Raw genomic sequence first — 23819 nt, forward strand, 5'->3', positions numbered from 1 at the left:
TGGTTATCTATATGGTGGGATCATGGAGGGTACAGGTAAATAACTACCTGGACCCAATAAGGATGGGGAGACTGATCTGAGCCAGAGTACAGGTGTAAGTAGAGACTGCAAGTTTGGTCATGAATTTTCCTTTTCATACAGACTTTGCTATGCAGGCCTGCCTGACTACCACACATGATTATGAGCATTACCAATGTTCTACACATGAAACAATTTTCTGCACAATCTCTGATATTCCACATTATAATACCAATATATTTCTGCACATAAATGCAGGTGGATTATGTGGGTAATACGTTTGTGAATAGTATTAGTCAGCATTTCTGTATATGTCATTATGTGATATATGTGGAAAAAGAAAGAAGAATAGAATCTTGGCTTCTTATCAATTAATATTATAAAATCTGAATGTCTTCATTTGATTGGTGCCTTCTTCAATCTACAATAAAATAAGTGGTTAGCGGTTACTTTTGGATATTACCCTATTTTTCTTTGCCCCTGAATATTTTTGTGCACTGAAAACTGTACTTTTTAAAGTTTGGCTCTAGTTTCCATTGCAGTTTCTCTTCCTTTGGAGAACTTATTCTTTTCTATAAGGAAAACAGAAGTGCTTGATTTTGTTGTTAAATAATAATAATATCCCTAGGGATTGAATTGGAAGCTAGAGGAGGGTCAGGTTTTCATCTAAGCATTTTTGGTTCCTTTTGTGGTCAGATTTTCTTGAAAACTAGAAAATTTTGCCAAGGCACTACACAGGATTCCATTAGTATGTCATGTGTGTTTGCAGGCAAGGATGTCCCAGTTGCCAGACTATGGTAAGCAAAACCAAGCCAATCCTATGGGTGGATATAATACTTGGCTCTGTCCCTGAATGACCTTATTTGCTCTACTCAGTTTTGGCTATGTTTTTAATTTTAACAGTTGGAAACCCTTTGATGTGGCCATTACAAAATAATGACAATGAAATATAGGCTAGAAATCAATGAGCAGCCAATAAAAAACTCAGATTAGGTTCTTATTCTTACTAGATATTTTTACTATTGAAGAACGTAACATTGTTAGATGATAAATTAACTGCAGTGGCCCTTATGTTTATTTAAAAATTATTATTTTTGTTAATTCTTTCAGGTCAGCATTAAATATTTTAAATGTAAAAGAGTTTTTAAAAAGTTGTGTATGAGTAATAGACTGAGTGACATGAGGATGTCCTGGAATGTCCACATAATTGACTGTCTGATTGGTTCATAATGAAACCTGAAGAACAGTTAATATTATGATAAAGTCTCTTTGTTTATGTGTAATCCAGATATTGCATGTGAAACCTGTTGTAAGTGAATGCTAATTGGATTAAATAAGTGCCAATTAGGCAAAATGAGAAGTGTACTAGTAAACCAGGCGAAGAAAAAGGCCTATAGAAATAGGTTGAAAACTGAGAGGATTTGGAGTAATAAAGCTTAGGATCAACTATTTCATTATTGATTTGGCCAATGTTTACTATGTCTTTGTATGTCTTTGCATGTTCTAAATTATCTGGCCCCTACCATATATTTATCATTAAGATACACTGGCTACATTCAGTTTGCTTATATTATGTGTTGTTATTTCAAGGTCAGTGTGTTTGTGTTTGTCCATTTAAGGAATGTTTAATTTGAGTTTACTTGTTTTCTTTCATTTCATATTTATATATTTATTTCTTTAGTATTAATACAGTTAAACATAAGGCTATGACCCCACAATTGTACAGTGAACCATAATTAATAGCAATATGCCATTGAATATTATGTCTTGGCAGCATTTTGAAAAAATCAAACATATTTCAAGGAAATGTTGACTCAGCATTGATATAATTGCAGTGTGCTTCTTGAAGAATTTGCACTCTCTTCACATATTCTGTGCTGGACTCTCTTTAAAATGAATTATCTTGTTGCCAAGTAGCCAAAACAACTCTAGCCAAACCAAAAAGCTGAATTAAATCAATAGTTTGATTGAAAAAAAAAAGTAAGAAAGTTGAGCTATTAAAGTATTCTTCATCCACTGAAAATACACATTTTGATTAAAATTTACTTTGGTAGAGTGAGTCCAGGCGTAAAAGCTTAATAATGGTAATTAAAAACACAGACATCAGATTAAGAAAAAAGGTAAATTAGCATAGTTTCTGTCTAGACTTTAATGTCATATTTATCCTTTCTTTATGCAGTTAAAAGCTAGCACATTCTGTTGGGTAGGAGCTCCACTGTTCAGTGTGATACGGAGGGACCCGTATTAAGTGTAGTAATAGTATTGAGAAATGTAATTGGTTCCCAAGTTCAGAGAAAAAAGTTCCATCTGTGTAGTATTGACATACTGTCTGTGACATATCTGGAAGGTAGATGGAAAGTATATCTTCCATTAACCAATTTGGGTTTGTAAAATGTCAAAGGAAGCCATGTGCATAAACACTGATTTGTGTATTAGTGCTAAGTCTTCTGTCCATTGCTCATTATTCTGCAATTTAAGGAGTTTGTGAATGGCTTTGTAGACTGCAATCCCATAATATATATATTTTTTGTTTGTAAGCTTGGTCAAGATGTACTTGTAAAAATGTGTACTGATTGAGATAAGAGCCATTAAAATAGCTCATGGCTGGTGCGTGCATTGTCAGCTCACCTACCACAATGTGCACTGTGCTGGTCTATCATGGCTGCCTGACCGTCATCAAACATGCTTGATAATGCTGATTGAAGTCTGTTAAATCATTCTGTTACCTAATCATCTTTCCATCAATCCTAATTGATTTTGCATTCAATCCTTGGTCTGTGGCTTTGAAAGAGCCATTGTTACGCCATACAGTGCTTCTTTTGACAGAAATGAAAAGGACATGGAAAGGTAGTGATTGCCCCCATTCAAAACCGGCACCAAGCACATGTTTTATGCACAGTTACGCAAATATCCATGAATGGAATAGTTATAAATATTTACTTGGGCCTTAGCAAAGGGTCTGGCAGTGATATCATTCATCCTTGACAATGGTGAAAAGAATTTGAGTTGGATGATGACGTAATAAAAACCACAAATAGGATGAATGTACAACTTAGTCATGGTTGTAAATAATTCAATTTATGAATTGCTGTATCTGTTCTTTTTTGCGGCTTTAATATGTGGTATATACCTTAATATTTAACTTAAACCAGTCTAGACACTGACAATCTAGCCTACAGATTTTCTTTTCAACCTTCAAATTGGATAATTCTGTATATGTGTGATGGAAGCCATGGTTACCTATTTGCTAGTTCATTATTATCACCGGGTCATCATTACTCTGTAGGAGGTCATTTCATATACGTTAATTTCTGTCACAGACTTTCCATGGACGTAGCAAGCTATTTGCCAGGGGTTTGAGCTCCATGTGACATTTATCACTAGTGTCATTAGTGCTTGGAAGATGAGACAACTTCCTGGCTGAACTAGGGTTTAGTTAAAGTAACAGGTATCTGTCTGTCTCTGATCTGGGGTTTTAGTTGAAGTAACTGATCAATCACTCAGTATCAATTCTCTGAGAGAGCGTGAGCCATATCAAAGAGAATTGAAGACTGTTAAAGTAGCAGGCTTTTAATGAACACTCTTTTGTGGTTTTGCAGGTACAGGTTGAGTTTGATGATATTCCCTGGGAGCGACGAGAGTGGATTCGTGTGCACGACATCTTTCAAGTCTTTCTGGTCGAGTCTTCATTGGTGTGGGCTCTGCGTCAAGATCCTACGAAGAATCGTGGAGGGAAGGTTTACTGGCCTGCATTGGTAAGTAGAATATTCTGATATTGAATGTTGCTTGAACGCATACAAAGTCACATGATATTTTACCAATTATTTTAGGGAAAGAAGTTGAAGATCAATTATTAATGTAGACCTGTACAATATCATTATTCTTTTGATGTTGAATAGATGGTTTTGTTTCTTACTATCTCTTTTGTTTTTCTAAGGTAAGCTTCAGTATTTCTTGCTTTGTGGGTCCAATAAAGATTGGCCAATATCATAATGAGCATGAACTGATTTCTGCTTGCTGTAGTTCACAGATGTCATGCCAGGAAAAAAGCACTGAAATGTGAGATTTTCACATCAGTATTCATTTATTCAGGTGGAATTTCATGTGTTAGATGTTTTGGGCTTGTTATGCATATTCCAACTGCATATGACCTTCTGGTATTTTAGATTTTCAGAAATTCCCCGAATAGCTCAGAAAGAGTAAAAGTCATATTGATCAGCCCTCAACCCCTAGAGACAGGATACAATTTTACAGCTACTGCAACTTGAGTTATAAATGTCTGCCTTATCATACTGCTCCAACAAATTCAATTGCTTCTAGTTTGACTGATTTATCCTATCCCCAGTTTCATAGCTTTGTAATTTCTAGAGCTATTGTGTTTCCAGTGCTGTTGTTCCCCGGGTGAAGCCAAGTGATCGATAACTTTAATTTGTACCCAAAAGGAATGCAAGGCAGCATTGATTGTACGCAGAAATCAATAAGTTTATATTCAGCTACTAATGTTCGGGAGAATGATATTAACTGTGTTTAATTTTGCATGATTTTAGTTCCTAGTAATGGTTTGCTAATGAATAGCTGGCAGTTGGAGATGAGGGATATATTTTTTTTAAGAGAGTGACCTTGATCTCTTGTTCATAGAGCCAGTTATCACTTTCACGCACGTACATCTGTATCAGAGACTGACTAAAAGAAAGAAAGAAAGAAAACATCAGCCAGTCTGCCTCTTTCAGTTTATTATGATCAATATGTTTTGACTTATGCACGCATGAGAAACAATTTTACCTCAAAGGTGGAAGCAATTCCCATTTCCACTGTTGTACCTTGCAGGTGTCTAAACAAAACACCTTCACTTTGAATAAGATTTTTTTCCACCTCTCTGCGGGTTCCATCTTTTGTTGCTTTTTTATCATCGGGTAATGTGTTGTTGTGCATTGAACCCACCTGATCTTTCAGTCTGTTTATAAGCGGGGCTGTTTCAAAGTCTGTTGCTGTAGGCATATTGGGGGATGACAATTGTAGGGAACATGCATAGTCGTACTTGCTCCAGTAGGATGGGATGCGGTCAACCATAGGTAATGAAATTTTTACCAGAGTCTGAGCATATTAACCGTCTTTGTATTGCGATCACTGCAGTAGCGGCAGGGCTTAAGTAAACATGTTCAGATCAATATATCGTGCACAGAAGTGCAAGGAACCCTTCCTGTGGGCTAAGATAAAGTTCTAATCAGATAGGCTGGCTCTGCCAGACACTATCTACACAGTTTTGGATTGGACTCCGAGGCAGTAAGTATAAAACAATCACATTAGGCTAATCTGGGAAAGCATTCATTGTAGTAGTGAAATGCTAGTGGAGTTGCTTTGGGAGTGAGGTACATGAGTATTCTTTCGTTATTAGGGAGCTGAGAAGAATACTGATGATTTGACCGGTAATTGTATTGCTGATGTCTGCCACCACTTCCCAAGATTTCAGAAAAGCACTCGGCACGATGGCTGAAATTTAATCTAGGTAGTGTTTTTTACCAATGTGTGCCACTGCCTCCCACAATTTCACTAGGGACTGTTAATGCACAGTATTTTTTTCAAAACAACCCATTTGAGGGGAAGGTTGTTGTTTCTTTTGAACATTACCGTTGTAATGCAACCCAGTCCCATTGCGTCAACGCAGTCGTGATCCAATTTGATATAGTAAAGCATAAGCCTGGCCTTTCCAGCTTGAATCAATAATCCATTACTGAATAAGACAGTGAACAATGATGGTCTTTCTTATGCCAATAAGACAGAGTTTGAACAAATACATTGAGGCCACTACTTTCACGTCAGTCGAGCGGAAATATTTTGGTAAGGGATTTTGAAAAGTCTGTTGACACAAGCTTGTGGTCGTTACTTTTATTTGCAGCATAATATACATCTCGGGCTCGCCAAGGCATGAAAACTGGATGTGTTTGTGATGAATAGCTGCAGAGACTTTGAATGCAAGTGCAAATTTCATAGGGCACATATCTGATGTGATTGAAAGGTGGGGTCACTCTGGAATGGCAGGGAGTTGGAGAGGTCAGGGGCAGGGGTCCCGTGCTGCTGTAGTTGTTTTGGTGATACGGTCTAACCCTACTTGCTGGGCCGTGATAAGTTACACTAGGCTCTTTCCTTTGTTTCATGATGTCATTACTGAAAAATGTATATTGCCACAACATTGATGGTTATCAAACAGATAAGATTATCTGTTTAGATGATGATGTTTTGGTTACAGTTTTATTGTTTTGACTTGCTTAAATTTCCTTTGAGTTTTCCAATAGAGGGCAGGCAAGTTGTAAAGTAACATCGCTAGCTATAAATTGTGTGACAGATGTTCTAGAATGAGATGAAATTTTCATGCGAATCCAAACCATTGATAAAGTCATCTCTTACAAACATTCTTTGAAAAAGAGGAAACATTCTTTTCAGATGTGGGATAAAAGTATTTGAGTACCGTAGTGTGCTGCAAGAGAAGTCCCTTTCTCTAAAGGAAAGTTTCCATTTGTAATGTCTGCTTGAAGGTCATGGGTAATCTGGGTCAGGCACTGCCTGGTATTTTTCAAGCCATGCAGTATTTATACAGGTTATTGAATCAACTCTAGAACTATGTAAACACTGCACAAATAGATGAGAAACCCCATCTGTACAGCATGTGGCTGACTGCACAGGGTTCGGTCAGCATGAAGGGCCTCTGCACTCTTATAATCTACGGATAGAAGACTAGATGGCTACAGCTCTCCTCATTGATGTATTTGCTATTATTCTTAGCTAACAGGGTGCTTGTATCATGCCTTATTTAAAGAGGCACTGTTTTTGCATCAAAATCCTGTTGTTTTCAATATAAACGCTAATGGTGGTAAAATTGCACGGATGTCAAACAACAACATTTAACATTTTGAATCCTTATGTAGCTATGTAAGTGAAGGCAACAAGAGATTGTTGTGTAGGTCATCCTGGCACTTGTCTGCAAGGAGGCCTCAGTAGTGTTGTAAATAGTGCGAGAGCAAACTGGTGTCCTCTAGAAAAACAGAAGTGTGATGCAAGAGAGACTGTTGAAAGGGAAATCGTGTCTGGCCACCTGCGGATCAACAACTGGGATATTAATCATGGAAGTTGAAGGGTTGATAATACTCAAATAGATTAATCCACAGGTCTACATTTTAGAGGTGAGATTATAAGGTCTCCGTATTTTGAACAAGTTTCATCCCCCCCCCTCCCTCAGTAAATTTGATACCTGCCTGGATTGAAAAGAAGCCTTACAATAGACGTCAAGAGACATTATGCAAGATACGCTATGTAGGTAGCCTATGGCAAACAAGGCATTGAAATTCAATGCAAAAACACGAAAAGGCGGATTGATGTGTTCGCTTGAACTCCATCAAAGAATTGACCCAAGATGTACCTTTGCTCAATATACAAGGGTTACGAAAGACATCGGGAATGCACAAACTTACATAACAAAGCCAGGGATAAAACCTTGCATAACAAAACAATAACTGACTATAATGGAACTAGTGTGTTGACAGTAATGTCAGCATTGATGTTGTCCACACAGCCACTGATTGGGGGCCTGTTATTTCAAGTGCTTCCACAGTGGAGCTTCAGCTAGCATAGCCTGTTAAAAATAAATATTGATTTGAGAAGTGGTTCCTCTCCAATGTTTAGCTTTAGCCTCAATAATTCATTGGTTTTAATGGGTTGAAGACCAGGAATAGACAGTGTAGGAACATGGATTTTGGGAAAGCAGGAACATGAATATTGGAGAAAGAAGCAGGAATAAAAACATACAGGCTGTTTGACATTTTAGAATGATATTACTTTTGAAAGGTTGTTTATCCAACAAAGGCAACTAGTAAATCTTTCCTTCACCTGAAGTTAGCCTTGAAGTAAATTTAGGGAGAAGTCCTTTGAGGAAAAACCAAAGCCACATGATTGTTGTGAATCACGTAGATATTACCATGGAAAATTATTTGATCAACAAGTTCACTTAGATACAGGCCCACCTTATGTATGACAAATTTGCCAATGTTATGCAAATAGACTGAGGAAGCAAATGTCTATTAAAGGTTGCATTTACATAAACAAGAATGTAATTATGGGGGCTTAAGGTGATTAGGACAAATTTTTTTCTAATAAATCACTGCCTGAGCAGATTCATTCTATTTTGGCCTTAGTTTTCTACACTTACCTGGTGGTTGGTTGGTTGGCTGGCTTTCATGTGTACAAATTTCAGTGCTAATTTTATGAAAGCTAAATTGTTGTTATAATAAAGAAGATTGTTAAAGGATTCAGTGTTGCCATTTTATCTCCTTGAATATGCCCGTGAATGTGCACAGGTATTGTTGGCCTTCTAAACAGCCGCTGGATGTCTTATTTTAATTAATCCTTTTTTATAATTTTTGAAAAATAAAAACAAAGCAATAAGGAAGGTGATAAAAGAAAAATGGGACGTTTGATGCAATAGGGTTCATAAGGAGAGAGATATTTTCTGTTTAGGCAGGTGCCCCACTTGCGAGCCAAGCCTAGGGGAGATATTTAAATAGTAGGCTCTTTCTGTGTACACAGCCATTAAAACAGCCATTCAAAATGACTACTTTGTTCAAGGACCGTCAAAACATGTAGTACAATTCGATACGCCTCCCGTAGGCAAGTATGAGTCATCGCTACTAAAAAATGGTTGTTCAAGGTTCTGGAACCAGAGGCTATAAACTGCTCTAATCATTTCCAAATAAATCACTGCTGGTTGGATTGCTATTCATGAAAAAGCATGTGTGCGATATGGGAGGCTTCCATAATTGAGTAATTTTGAGATGCTTTTAGCGTCAAGATCATGTTTATTATATCACATTTTGTATTGATCATAAGACATCTTTGAGGAATTATGTGGCATATGTTAGTTATATTTCCATATTTTTAACAGGACAGAAAACAAGTCTGAGACCTCTATGTGAAAAATGTTTATTTTTTGTGGGTTCCAGGACTCCTGTACAATTTTTACATGAGTTTTCATAGATCATAGATTTATAAACTGTGTTATGTATAGGTATGCACAATAATGTGGCAGAAGTCAGAAAGATATTATTCTCTCTCTCTCTCTCTCTCTCTCTCTCTCTCTCTCTCTCTCTCTCAAGATAGGTTAGGTAGGTCATGATTGTTTACAAGTATTAACAGCTCAACAGTTTCATTCTGTTAATCAAACTTTGAAATTTATTATTATTTTTTTTTTTTTTGGGGGGGGGGGGTTCTTTACCATTAAAATTTAGAAACCCATACATTTTAAGTCACTCTTACTCCATTAAAAAAAATGAAGACATAAAAGATGCGATTATTTTAAGTGCTTATACCCCCCTCTTGTACTAATATGTGATCTCTTCACTTTTCACACAGGCCAGATATTGTACTACTTATAAACTCTCTTGTTGCAAGGAATGGCGTACTTATTGCATTTGGAGCCTGTGTATGTTGATGTCTAAATCAATAAACCAAACAGTTTATTCCCCTTCGCCATATTGATTTTTGTTTCTCCAGTATCTGAACTGCGGTTATGAAAGTACAGTGATGACGTCTTGTAATCAGCATTGACTTAAAGCATGTGTGCGCATGATTCGGTCCCTCATCTAAATTGACAAGGTATGCCAGAGGTGGTCATGTGTAATGGTAGAATGTAGATTTATCATCATCTGTGTATTGATTTTTACATTAAAGCAAGGATGTGTATTCTTTGCAGAGCTTCACTACGCTGGTTGATAAGTTTGGTCTTGCCAGCAGCAGATACAAGCCTTTAGAGTTCCTAGAAGACCATCACTTGCAGTTTTCTGAGGAAGCTGACATAAAGCAGTACAAGGTAAGTTGCAGCGTGGTATTTTTATGTGTAGAGATCAAATACTTCTTGTTGAAGATCTGCCAAAGGGAATATTGGTTTCAAGCAGTTCTGAATGTTCCAGATTTTGGACCGGCAAAATGCTATTTTATGACAACTTGTTTGTTTATTGTTGTTATTGTTTGTTAATTTTATTACATAGATAGTTTTTATATAATGTTTGGTGTTTTGAAATCTTTTAATATTTGTCTCCATATTTATTTTGGTGATAAATTTATATTACATGAGAATATGTTACACAGTTCATCTGATTTATTTTAGTGGATTATATATCTAGTTTCAATTATCTTATTGAGATTATAGAATGTGAAAATAGGTGTCCTTTTATTCATTTATCATACATAAAGCGATGATGCATTTTGTCAGTCTGACAATCAATGAAATTGGTCTTTTAAAAATTGATGTTGTGACATATGATTATCCATAAAATGATCGTCTTGTTAATGGGCTGTAACTTACTATGATATTGATCAATTACGTTCTAAGCCGTCGTAACATCTACACAAAAGTAGGTCAGCACAAAATGAATTGCTTTCACAACCCGTAATCAATATCTAGCCGCAGATCAATAGTTCTTCTGTGAGGGTTATTGAAAATTGAGGAATCTACGTTTCCTTTTGTTGATCATGTGAGTGATACATGCAGATGGTTGACCAGCAGTTGCATAACATTATGGGTCACTGGACTGATTTGTTAAGTGTTCTAAGGCGCCAGACTGTCCTGCCTAAACTGCGCGGTGTTCACTGTAGATCAATGCGGAAGACAAACACAAAACTCATTAGTAAAACATCCATAATATATTATTCCCAGAAAGTTATTAATCTCGACAGAACCTTGATGAACACGCATAGATTAAATGGCAAATAGTTGCTGTCATTGAACTAGCAAGTCTCGTTAGTGGGGAAGTGATGATATATTTTCAAGTTGGGAACATAATGGTGGTTTTACAATGGTTAAACCTACGCGCTGCAGTTCTCTTACAATCTATTACACATTAACCTTTGCAGAAAGCAAATTCCAGGAATAGATTGCCTGGACACATCTGTTTTCATCGCCAGCATGTGACAGCCTCAAATTACCCCCTTGAATGTTAAACCTGCACATTGCATGTTTTCACTTATTTAAAACAAATGGGTTTGCGGAAACACTGGTGCTCACATCATAAAATACGGTTCTAATTTCCCACCTATCGGCCCTTCTGCCTACATCCCTACACCCCTATGTAAATGGCCCAGTTGGACTGACCCAGTGAATGTCTGGCCTCTCTTAGTTAGATATTTTCGGTCCAGCAGCTGTGCCAACAAGTAGCTCTATAAAAATGCAGTGACCTAGATTTAAAGCCCACCAGGGGTCAGAGGCCAAGCTTGCTTGTCAAGAAGAATTGATTTATGCTTGCCAGCAGAGTAAAGGTTATACACACATGCCTCTAATATGGTAAAGTACACAAGATTTGGCGGGATGAACCTGTTGGCAGGATTCTTCTTCCACAAGAGAGGCTTTCAATGAAGGGAGAGTAGGTAAGGAATGTGCCAGGCCATGGTTGTAAAATCAATTTCTTTAAAAGTGAATAATGTTATGTTAGGCATGGAGCATTTGTTCTCTTGGTACTGGGGAAAATTTTTTGTCCAACGTGGGCACTCCTACACAATAGGTCGCTGGGAGGTTCAAGAGCGGTTTATGTGTTAAACTGTAAAGGGGTAACAGCAAAAAGGACATAAAACCAAATTTAACCTGACTGCTGTTGTTTGTTTTGATAATCTTTAATCAAATTATTAGTATCAAACCGCCACTTATTTTGGTAAGATGGTCCATCTATGCAGACAGGACTAGCATGGGGTCATGGAGGTCATGCACTGTTAGCAAATGTTCTGCATATCATTACATTAAGAAAAAGGTTTAAGCCCCCTTTACACTGGACGGCGTCCTTTCTGCGTCCAGCAGTACGGCCCCATTTGAGAGTAAAAAAATTATAATATTTTACGTGCCGGCAACTGGCCGATCATTGAGCATTCATTCTGATACAAAATTAATGCTCGTGCCTCCTTATTAAGACCACAGCGATGTCAAATTTCATGGTCGCAGAGAGGACGCAGAAAGGACGCCGTCCAGTGTAAAGGGGGTATTAACGACAGTATAATTTCCACATTGCCATCCTCTGAAGGAACATGTTGCTAACTCAAGGTGACTTTTATTTGCATGTTTGAAATGTGAAATGTCAAATCTGTGAGTGGAATGCAGATGGTACCACAGCAACATCACGCTATATCAGCCGCGCTCGGAACAAAAGCCCTAGTGGGATCAATAGGAGTGCTACGCATACAAATGTGTCGGCTTCCTCCTTTGAATAGCAATGAAATTTACCATGCGAACAGTAGCCCATAATGTTTATAAACTCAAAAATTCATACCTTTTAATGGCATTTTAGAAAATGACAGGCCAGGTATCCTTTTTAGCTTTTATAGAAATGAAATTGTGCTTTTTAGTGCATGCTTCTTTTTTTTTAATGCCAAATGCAAGATTCTGAATAATAAGATTGGTTTCGGAAGCATCCCTACATGTTGTGAAGGCCATAAGTGAAAGTACTGTAGTGAAGTTGAAGGGTTTATTCATGATAAGTCACCTGTTATTGATTTGAGACAGTTTTCAATAGAACTGGCTTAGAATCTAGCCCACAATCCAGGAGCCTATTTGATGTAGTCAAATGAACCATTTACAAGCTGACCCGACCACCTTTCACCCTAGGCTTCAGAATGCTAGCGTCCACTACCTTTTTGTACTGATGTTTCAATTTTCATATGTCCTGTTTTGTATTTTTTTTTTCCTACCCCAGCTAACTTCTAAGTTTGTTGATTTCATGGAGTTTGGAATCTGTAAGTGACTGGGACTCAGCATGGTCGAGTTGTGATGCCCTTAATCTCACCAAGATAAAGTTGCTAAAAGTAGTAAATACATTAAGCCGGGCCACTGATAGGCATGATGTATAAACAACATGGGGGCACAGGATAAAGAGCTGCACGTGCAAAGGCTGTGATTCAGGAAAACCATGCTTGCTGGTGGCATTTTATATAAATTATATGTTGGCTTTTTACCATTCTTTGGTGCCCTAAGAGCTATAACAGATGTAATGTGAAAGTAACAAAGTTATCTGTCCGTGGAATTATTTATTGAGTTTTAAAGAGATCAGTCTGTGCTGCCTTAAGACCAGCCATTCATTACAGACAGCATTATCATTTTGTCCCGCCAAAATAGATTATACAGGGCATCCTTTTGGGGTAGATAAGGAAAGGAAAGTAGGGATGAGAGACTTTGGTCCACTTGTAATAGTTTAAGATATGGGAACAATAATTATGGTTTTGGAACAATTTTCTTAAGTATTATTTATAAACCATCACAAGGAAAATACAACAATACTAGCATTAAAATTGCTCCTTGCTGATGAGAAAAAAAGCCAGTCAGTCAAATTGACTGTGCCATTTAAACTCAAAATCAGGCAAATGAAGTATTTTCCTAGAATCATTAAATGTCTTTCATTTGACTTTGTAGAAAACAACACATGGTAAGACATAAGCGTTTACGCGTTAAATACATTCTTTCCACAGGAGAACGAGCCAATAAGCTCCCCTGTGAAAAATTACCCGGAGGTCCAGAAAGCCATCCAGGAGTGGATAGAGTACCAGAACGGGCAGAGTATCCTCCTGACCACCCCATCTGTGCTGATTGGGTATAGAGTCGAGGTCTACAGATCTGAGGGCACTACTCAGTGGTATACTGCAGTTATCAAGAATTACATAGAGAAGACAAGGGTATGTATGCAGTTTCCTTAGCCAGTGTACTACCTGCGGTGCTGTGAATGATAACAATGTCTTCTTTTTCCCCCCCCCTTTTCCATGTAGTTTTTCAGTGGTACTTGCCCCCCCCCCCCCCCCCCCCCTCCACTCTTTGCATCTAGATGTGTAGTACAGGTGGTAGACCTACAAATAACCTATCTGTATTATAGGCCAACAGCTGCCCCTCCATACTCCCACGAGCATTTTTCTCAGACTACTTCCCTGGAATTTATAATAATAGGACTTGTTTTATGTTGCTTTTATGTCAGCTGTGTGTCTCTAAATGTTGATATGTTTTCCCCAAGGAGTTATTAAAGAAAAAGGTAAAGCTGAATAAAAAAAAAAAACAAACGTGTTGATATTGTAACTCATTGTCTTGAAATGAAGATTTCTAGCCTACAGAATTTTTCACCATATCCTTGATAAAAGGTTGAAAAACATATCTGTGCACCACTTTATTCTTCATCTCCTGTTCATTTGTATTCACAGGAAATGTGTTCACAGCTCAACTGTACATGGTTTCCTGCCTGCCAGTTGTGGTTTAATATCGTGACTGTTCAATTTATTTTCAGTAGGATCTGATATTCCTACATTGCTCAGATTTAAGTTCACTTTTCACGTTTTGAGAAGTTCCCTCTTCAGATGTTATCTGCCTTGTCTGACTCTGCACATTTATTGACTTAAATGGCAGAAATATGTGATTTTCCCGTAAGATAAGACTTATTTATACATTTAAATAAAGTACATTTGTGCCTCAAATGTGAGGCGTTTGTGGTAGATGGTTACCGTTGATGTCTGCATGTAGATGTCTGACCAGCTCAGTCAGTGTGCACTTGAGTTCAGTATTTTGTACTTTGTAGATTACTCAAAAGTGGCATGCACGTATCTTGTACAATATTTCCAAATAGGACAGCATGCAGAAATGAGTTTTACCTCGGGGCAGTGGTATTGTGCTATCTGTTAAAGAGCAACAGCGTTGAGGTTGCAGAGAGGAAAGAACCTCTCTTTTTGGCCTGCTATCAACATAGGCTTGCCAAACTGCCATACATTGTCCCACCCTGCTTAAACTTTCATTTAAGCCTCACACTTCTGCACAATTATTTGATATTCTAATTTATTTTGTGTTTCCTTACATATTCACAGGTTCCAATACTTTGCTATGAATTTGAAGGCAGACCTACCTGGCATATGGGTTTTCAGTGTGATAAATTGCTTTGCAAGCACACAATTGAATTTTACTCTCTGCAAAGTAATCATTCAATAATTCAACAGCTTTTGCATTATTTGGATAATAAGCAGCTATAAAAAAAAATTAAATTGCAATATTTTGACTGGAAACGGAAATTATATGGGTTTACTGGTCATGGTTACTGCAGAATATTGTTTGGTTATGCGGAAATTTTCAATATGTCTGTAAACTACATTAAATCTGCCTGATAATTAGGGAGTACTGAAGGTGCATTGCCCTAGAAAAAGACATTTCATTTGGGAATGGATTTGAATTTTTTATTTTAGTTAAGAGGTGTGATTTGCGTATGCCATATTCCTCTGAGATAACCTTTTGTATTCCTTATTTTTCAACCGTGAGGTTTATGGTGTGAAACTTAAGATTGTTTAGCACTTGTATTTGGATTGTATACGTGAAAAATCCAACTGCAGTTGCTATAAAAATGCCAAGATGAGAAGTGAAGGATGCAGGTTGACCCATAACCTTAAGGCAGATGTAGAATTTGTCTGTTCAGAGATCATTGCCCTCATAACAATATATAATTTATCCAGACTAATCAATTCCACTGGGACATCACTGTCAGATGTTGTCAGCAATGCAATTAACTTATAACCGCCAGTGATTGGTCCATGGTCTATTTTCCCCAAACTGAAAACTCGCACATCCCACTTAAAAAGACATACTTGATTCATATGCATATCATAAAGAAATTTATTGAGTTAAAACATTTATATAATTATATGGATAACAATCAGTAAGCCAGAGTACTGTATAGATTGAAAAAAAGACTAGTTGGAAATACAGTTTCGAGGATAAATACACTCAGTTGTGCCCGTACATGGCTGTAGATTATAACCAGTACCTTAGAACCACAGACATTTGTTTTTGCTTTAAGTTGAAACCAGAGAAAGCGCAGAACCATTTGTTTGTTCATTTTTATGTTTTCCTAATTTTTTTTTCATACTTGAAAGGCAACTGCAACCAGACCTTGGTTCTTTCTGCCATGGCTGCACCCTATCTTTTCCCCAGTTCTCTCTCTTTAAAAATAAAAATAAAAATGAGAAGGAATTGGGTTTGCTGATGTTGCGGTGTTCTCTTCGAAGTGTGCCTGCCTGATGGTAGAAGGGCATGCGGTTGTTTTGAAACAGGTTCTGAAAATTGATGTAGTGTGTGACATGTGGCATTATAAAGGGAGTCATAAGTTGGTGTCTGATGAATGGCAGATCAAATGCCAGGGATGGTGCCAATAGCACAAATTGGAAGCAGAGCTGCGCATGAATGCGTAGGCAGTTAAGTGTTTTGACAACTCTGGATGGTCTGTATTTTATGATAGTTTGTTATCTTTTGCATCCAAAAAATTGCCCATTTACAATTTGTTTACTTTCTGAGAATGAATTCAAACAAATTGCCTGTTGTAAGCGGAGTTCTAAGCTGAGAGTGCAGGTAGGTAAGTATCTTTGACATTTCACGTGAATTTTTTTTTTTTTTTTTTTTTTTACAAAAAGAGTGCTTGATTACATGAACGTTTAAGCTGTGTATTTTGCTGATAAAGTGCAAGTTGAAGGTGTGGTGAAGTAACATTGACATAAACCATCTCCAGCAGGGATGTACTGGAGGTCAAAGTAGAACTCTGGCGGATCTCAAACCAGAATGTCCCCCAGCAGGGTGATAGAATTACCATGGCAACTATGACCATACACTGTGATCCTCTTTGATTTATATTGAAGAAAAGTGATTTCCATAAAAAAAAGAAACATAAAAAAGTGTATTTAACTCTTAAGAATTCCAAATTATTTTAACCTTGAATCTGGAAAACAACACTGAAAGGAAAAGAGGTGAAAAATTATCAGGAGATTAACTGCACCCAAAAACGGGCCACCGCAACCACCTGGGCTAAATTTGTTTTTATTTCGCATATGTTGTTTGATCCTCAGTCAGACAATTATTGTTGGTAAACCACAGTTGATATGAGTTGTAGGTTTGCTCAATTTAAATGGCCTGTAAACCCAAGTGCACTTGAATGGTGACACAAAGGGAAAAAAAGAGATGACTCATGAATTTCTGAAAGAAGGTCTTGTCTCTAGATCCAAGTTAACTGGTGCACTTGTCCTGGCTGAACTGACTGGTAGATTAAGCATTCACATTACCCTTCAATATTTTATGGATATTGAAATGGGTTCTTGGTCAGGCCTTCCCAACTACCAGACTCGGCACCTACGGGTCCAGTATAAACCGGTTTATCTGACCACACTACCCGTTTTCAAGGTGTGTGTCAGATCGCATAAAAGAGTATCATACCCTATCACAAATTCTGTAAGCCTACCTGTCATCCGGGTATCACGCCTCGTTTTCGTCAAGTAGGAGTCGTATGAATAGAACAGACGACTCCCTCAATCAGGGGGTGGAAACGCGCTACTTATATGATTAAGACGAGCCTAGCCGTCAGTACCGGTTATTGTTGTGTGACCTTGAGGAGCAATTAGGTTTGGTCGTTGCGGCACGCATGAACAGTAGTTGAACTACCACACCTGGGTCTTTTGTTTTTGACAACTGTTCACTCGTCATCGAGGCGCTTGTTCAAGACTACAGGCTGATATCTACTAGTACTACCAGTGGCTTCATTAGTAACGTTCCCACAATACTTAAGTTTTCTGTCCGTGCATACAAACCCTGAAAAAGGACAGCCTCGCTGACGAGAACAATAGACGTTTCTCACCCCTCTCTAGGATTACCCCTGCCCTCAATCTCGTCCATCCCGGTAGTCATGAAAATAATTTAACCCCCGACAGAATATGCTTCTGCTATCAAAATTAAGTCTACTTTTCTAAATTAATATATAAGTTTGCAAGTTCTTTTTTACAAAACATCATTGGCTATGTCCGAACCTAAATTTTATGTTAAAAATTGCGGTACTGTCAAATTTTAGCATAAACAGAGAAAATTGCAGCAGCGCATGAATCTAGATGAGATGCACTACTTTCCAACCCCGATTAGGATCATTGCTATCACATCGCGCACCAGGCAAAATCGGTGTGGTGGCTGATACTCTGTAATGCGATCTGACACACACCTTGAAAACGGGTAGTGTGGTCAGATAAACCGGTTTATACTGGACCCGTAGGTGCCGAGTCTGGTAGTTGGGAAGGCCTGTTGGTGGAGATAAAGAAAGTCGTTTGGTTTTGTTTTGAGTTATGGAAATGCTTACAGATTTTTTTGTTTTTTGTTTTTCTGGAAAATGGAGATAGACAAATGTGACCTTTGTGGAAGGGGATAGGCTGTTTGATTTTTGCAATTTCAAGAAGTGCTTAATAAAGTTAATTGAAGGGATTAAAGTACACGGGGGAGGGGACAATAAGGGGGAGTCTGTAATAGATAATCTAGCACTTGCAGCATTCACCAGGTAAAGGTCAGGTTTGACTGTTTACCTATGCTTAGCAGGAAATGTTTGCCAAAACTGCCTCCAGTGTTTATGGCTTGTACATCTTAAAAGTGGAGTGGCTGCCAGAGGCCTGTCATAGGCATGCAGGTATTATCATGCATTACAAACCACAGTGCAGCAGATTGGGCCAGGGTGGAAGTTGCCTTCAGTTACCTGAAGAGCAATGTTTACTGGACAAACCTCAAATACCTGGATGCCTGGCCTTGATAAGTTGTGGTTAGACTTTTTAAGTTTTGATATTTTGTAATCTCTTGTAGTCTTCAACTTCGTTGCTTCCTTAAAGGGCAGAGATTATAAACGGAAAATCTTATAACATTATCGGAATTGATGAACTATTATGGAGAAGGTCTTCAGGGCAAATTCCACAGTTTAACCCTTTCTTAACCTGCCTGTGGTGAAATCCTTAGCCACTAGCTTTCCTGCTAGTGGTGTGACGCACAGAAACAGTTAAAGGAAAAGAAAACTGTGCAATTGCCATTTATCTGCCAGTTGCTTAGCAGACTTGGAGAGATCTAGGTCAACTGTATTTGCACAAAACATTAAAGAAATAATTTACCTGTCAGTGATCAGACGTGTTGCCATGGCAACTCATTACTTCACCAGGTGGATCGTGTTGCACAGAGAATAAAAAGCAGGAGCAAGTGATGAGAACTTTTTTGATGGAGGATTTAAGAAAAGATTATTTTTCTTCTTAACAGATGAGAAAAAATGCATGTGTTTCTTCCTGTAATGGCTTAGTAACTAAGTGGCATGCCAGGATCACACATTTCACATGGATATGTTAAAAAAAAAAAAGCAAATTGAGATTCATGAGAAAAGTGTTTTTTTTTTTTTTTTTAGCAAATAAAGAAATGAATACATTTTTAAAATATTGTTTGCTGAATATTTGATGTAAGTTCAACAGAAACATAACACAGTGTGTAGTTAGTTTACTTCTAACTTTTATTGTTGTCATATATTCATAAGTATGGCCCCTAAATTCAGTAAAAATAGTCATTTCTTTCTTTTTTGTTCAAGATGAAAGTATTAAAAGGGCAATTAAGTGTAAAAAAAAAAATAAAATGAATAAAATAAAATAAAAAACATGAAATGCATGGCACATACCAAATACAAAACACCATTTTAACCATGTATTTATGCAATCTTGTTACTTGGCTTACCTCCCTGAAATTAATAACTAAACAGATAGATCTATATAGATTATTTACTATATGTTACATCTGAATTACATACTGTGATATTGGCTCTTTTGTTTTGAGTGAATGTAAGTGTTTATTGTATACTCATCAGATAATGAATAGTGTATCATTTAGGCTTCATTAGAACGGGTTATAATGTGCGGCAGTATTTAAAGAGAGCACTATGATGTCACTATTGTCTGAGTGTCGACTTCTTGACGCCAGTTAATATCACACAGTCGCAACATTTGCAGAATAACATTAGCCGTAATGGAAGTTGCTAAATTAATGAGCAACCTAAATTTAGGGCTAACCTTTAACATGTTTTATATAACATTTAAGGTAAAACAGGCTTATGTATGAATGATTAATACCAGAAAAGGAACTGCAGATACAGTTTATTATGCAAGTTGTACAAAATAAATATATACTCGTAGACTTTTAACTTGGAATATCTCTTGCTCCTTGTTAACAAATTGAAAAATTAAATTGATAAAAAAAGGTGATGTTTATAAAACTAAGTGGCAATCACTATGGTGGAGATGCCTTCACTACAAAAGTTTTGTGATTCTTTTTATTTTCTGTTCACTTACCTTTATTTTCTTACTTGTTAACTGTTGTAGTGGGTATGCTGCTCTTCAATAACAGCACATGTTCCCTGTGTATCTTTTACTGACAATTGCATTAAGCAGTGGTTCAGTTTGCTGTATCTTGATAATAATCTGCATTGTTGTGCCCTTTAAATATCACAAAAACTGCTCTGTGGCCCTGTAAATGACTAATAAAAAATAGCCTCCCTGACAGACAAAAAAAAAATGCAAGATGAAACTGACAAAAAGTTTTCAAATTATTTTGTTTGACGAAATGAATTTTATTTTTCTTCATAAAAACATTTCCCATTTATTTACCACACATAGATAGAAAAACCACATCAAATCAAACAGATTTGTTGAAATGGAGGAGTATTAGCATTCTCATCAATGCAAATTTCTGGAAGTCAGACAAAGTTTATAACAGTCTTTGAAAGAAAATTTTCCATTTCATTAGTGCAGTGTTAATTGCAGAATAATCAGAAGCAGGTGATTGTTGTCTGTGTATATCAAAAAGGCAATTTACAGAAAACCTCCACTGAAAAAAAATAGCCTTTATTATTTATCTTTTGCAAAAAAAACAAAGTTTTCTACTCATGATTGATTTTTCTTAATATCTAATTTCAGGAATTATCTGTATTGGATGACACAGTGCTAGAAGAGCACAATGAAGATCCTACATTGATTCAGATGAAATTGTTGGATGGGGGTAAGTCCCAATGGAAGAAGTACATAGTATTCCTGAAACAAGTATTTAATTCTATTGTGTTAGAGTGATATGTATCACTTGCAATCACACTTTTTACTTAATCTCTGAATAACAGCAATATTTTTTGGGTGTCAGGATTGAGTCATGCCAGCTCTGAATAATTTTGCTTATTGCAGAAAATTGATCTATGGTTCATGTGACATGTTGAAATTGAGAGTGTATTTTTATCTTTTTGTGCTTTTTTTTCTGTAATGCCACGTGGCATTTTATACTAATAAGATATAAGAAATGCTCATTTATTTATAAATAGAAAACATAAGAAAATGAAAGCTTTAGAACAAAATAATATAAAATGATGCCTTATGAAACAAGAAACTGAAAAAGAAGTGACCTCTGAAACATTTATAATCCCCAATATAAAAGGATTCATTGTCCTTATTTTCACCAATTTTATGATGATAATTTAAATATTTATGATAGTATCTTTGAATGTCTTATTATGATTATCTTTAAAATCTGCACATTAAAGGAGGTTTTGCAAATACTAAATTGAATATATATATATAAAAAAGACTAGTATCTCTGAGTCATATAAGGTACATGACACTGGCACAAGTTATATTGTAGAGACAAATTTTTCAAATAATGTCTCAAAAAAGACAGCTGCAGCTGTACAGGAATATATATATATATATAGGCTAGAATGCTTCTGTATCTGGCTCTGAAATATGAATAATATGTGGTAAGATCTCATTAATTGAACATTATATTATGGTGCTTATAGTATCAACTCATTCATATAGCAGTTAGTTTTATAGATTATTTATAAAGACATACAGGCATGTCGCTAAATACAAAAACACATGAAGGATGCAAGTTGATGAAAAATGATCATTTAAGAAAAATATTCCATTCTTTGAAAAAAAAGGTGCTTTGCTGAAAGTTTGGAGGCAGGTGGGATGTGAAGTGTATAATGCCTGGGTGGTAGTGGTGACTGGCATTATTTTACCCTACAGAGGGGGGAAAAAACAACAACAGCTAACTTGAGCCAGCAAGAACAAACAGTGTCCACATCTGCTGGCGTTTATCCAGATAAATACCATGGGGTCCGGGTCACACATCAAAGAGATCTATAAATTTTTTTTTTTCCTGCTCCCTTTTCAGAATTATAAATGGAATAAATAAATGATCTCCAAGCTCTGTTGAGCTAATGGTGCTGTGCTTGTTATTTGTTTGCTTGTTTATTGCCATTGTGTTATTAAAGCAGATATCGGGAGTAAAACAATTTTTCTGTCTTGCTTGTCAATGCTGTAATCGGCTAAATTTATCTTCATAAAAAATCCATGATCCAAATGACAGATGCAAACCAAAATTTCCAAGTAGTGAATATTTAGATGTGACCAAGCTAAGGTAGGTTTCTCTTCCATTACAGATCTGTTGTAGAGAATTTTTGTGGTTTGTTTAAATTAAAAAGGAAGTGCTAGGTGGTGTCTCGGCAAAATGCTTTGTGCAGATAATAACATAAATCCTGGCTTGCCGCCAGGTTAGCACTAGCCTGTAATCAAATTTGCTGCTCATACTATAAAAACACAAAAATTACTGAGTCATGTACGGCAATGGCAGTAGTAGGAATAATGCGGGTCGGATTAGCTGCCATGATGTCATATTCGCGCGTACATTCTGATAACTGGATGCATTTTGAACAGGCACACCTATGTTATCATGATATATATCAGCACTGCACCATCGCGCAGGCCTAGCTTACAAATTTAGCCCAGTTCAGATAACAAGGGTTAACATTCTTGTTTGTTTGGGTCATGTTAAGGAAGTGGTATTTACATTGCAGTTTGAGAGCATGGCCACAACTGGCGGAAATTTGAGTCATTCACAATGTCTAGTCAGCGAGGTCATGTGGTCTGTATTATGGGAGCAGAAGAAGTAGGATGGGAGTTTGTTAAGCTGCGAGATAGGAGAGATGTTAAAGAACTGGGAATTTGAGATTCTGATGTTTTAAACATACCAAAAATTGACGTTGGATTATCAATTCTTTTCAGTTGTGGAATCAATATTAAATGGCGGAGAAGGTGTAGCACCAAGGAGAGCAAGTCGAGCTTGTAAAGATAAAAAAGATTCAAATCAACAGCAACAACAACAGCAGCAGCAACAACAACAACAACAGCATCATCAACAGCAACAGCAGCAACAGAACACTGTAAGTATATGATGACCAGAGTCTATATTAATACATATTTGCTAAAATAGCATAAACATATATATACGGTGGTCTGTGGTTTTGCTCCACGTCCCAAGAGAAATTAACTTAAGAAACTACATGTTACCTCTAATTGAAATAATAATCAGTAAAACACTGGCCCCAACCTGCCATTTGCTGAGTTTATGACCTCTAGTATGGGCTCTTAATGTCACAATTTCATGAGAAGAATATGGGGAGGTAGCAGCCTGGTGGTTCTGTTTTACAAATTAACCTGGTTCATTATACATGACACATGGCCAATTCACACATTGGCTGCGTTGATTATACAGTTCCTGACCCTGACCCACTTCTCCTTGTGTTATCTTGTAAGAGAGGTGAGAACCTGCCATCTTGACAGGTAAAAAATGAATTTTAAATGACCTCTCAGCTGAAAAAAAAAATGTTCTGATTCACTTGTGAAAACGCATCCTGGTTCTGAATTTGTGAACTGACTTTTGCTACAGTTACCTGATACCACGCGCCCCTGCTTTTGTTCACAGTTTCGAGTTATTTATACCGCTGTCTGGCTGGATTGTCTTGAATTCTGATCTGATAAGTATCGTAGTTCAGAAAGGGCGCAATATGTTAGAACAGCCATGACAATTATGACAAAGAACCCTTGGAGATAGATGGTGCTATATGGAATCCATGCTGATACCATTAGGGGAAAACTCCTTCGTTGGC

At 37.0% G+C, this 23819-nt stretch overlaps 1 protein-coding gene across 4 annotated transcripts in view; it reads left to right on the forward strand.

Moving 5' to 3' along the window:
• LOC106168875 (uncharacterized) overlaps window positions 1-23819 on the forward strand; it is a 74182-nt gene that overhangs the window by 22040 nt on the left and 28323 nt on the right. For 3 of the 4 annotated variants that reach the window (XM_013548084.2, XM_013548085.2, XM_013548086.2), the window contains exons 2-6: window positions 3618-3773; window positions 9758-9874; window positions 13510-13713; window positions 20800-20881; window positions 22936-23093. In XM_013548084.2, coding sequence (XP_013403538.2) covers window positions 3618-3773; window positions 9758-9874; window positions 13510-13713; window positions 20800-20881; window positions 22936-23093 — 717 coding nt within the window. Of the gene's footprint in view, window positions 1-3617; window positions 3774-9757; window positions 9875-10968; window positions 11428-13509; window positions 13714-20799; window positions 20882-22935; window positions 23094-23819 lie in introns of those variants that run through there. The other variant, XM_086999556.1, reaches the window with a different exon arrangement.

Source organism: Lingula anatina, chromosome 1 (genome assembly GCF_051362555.1).
Source record: "Lingula anatina isolate TDL-2025a chromosome 1, LinAna3.0, whole genome shotgun sequence".
Lineage (NCBI taxonomy): Eukaryota > Metazoa > Brachiopoda > Lingulata > Lingulida > Lingulidae > Lingula > Lingula anatina.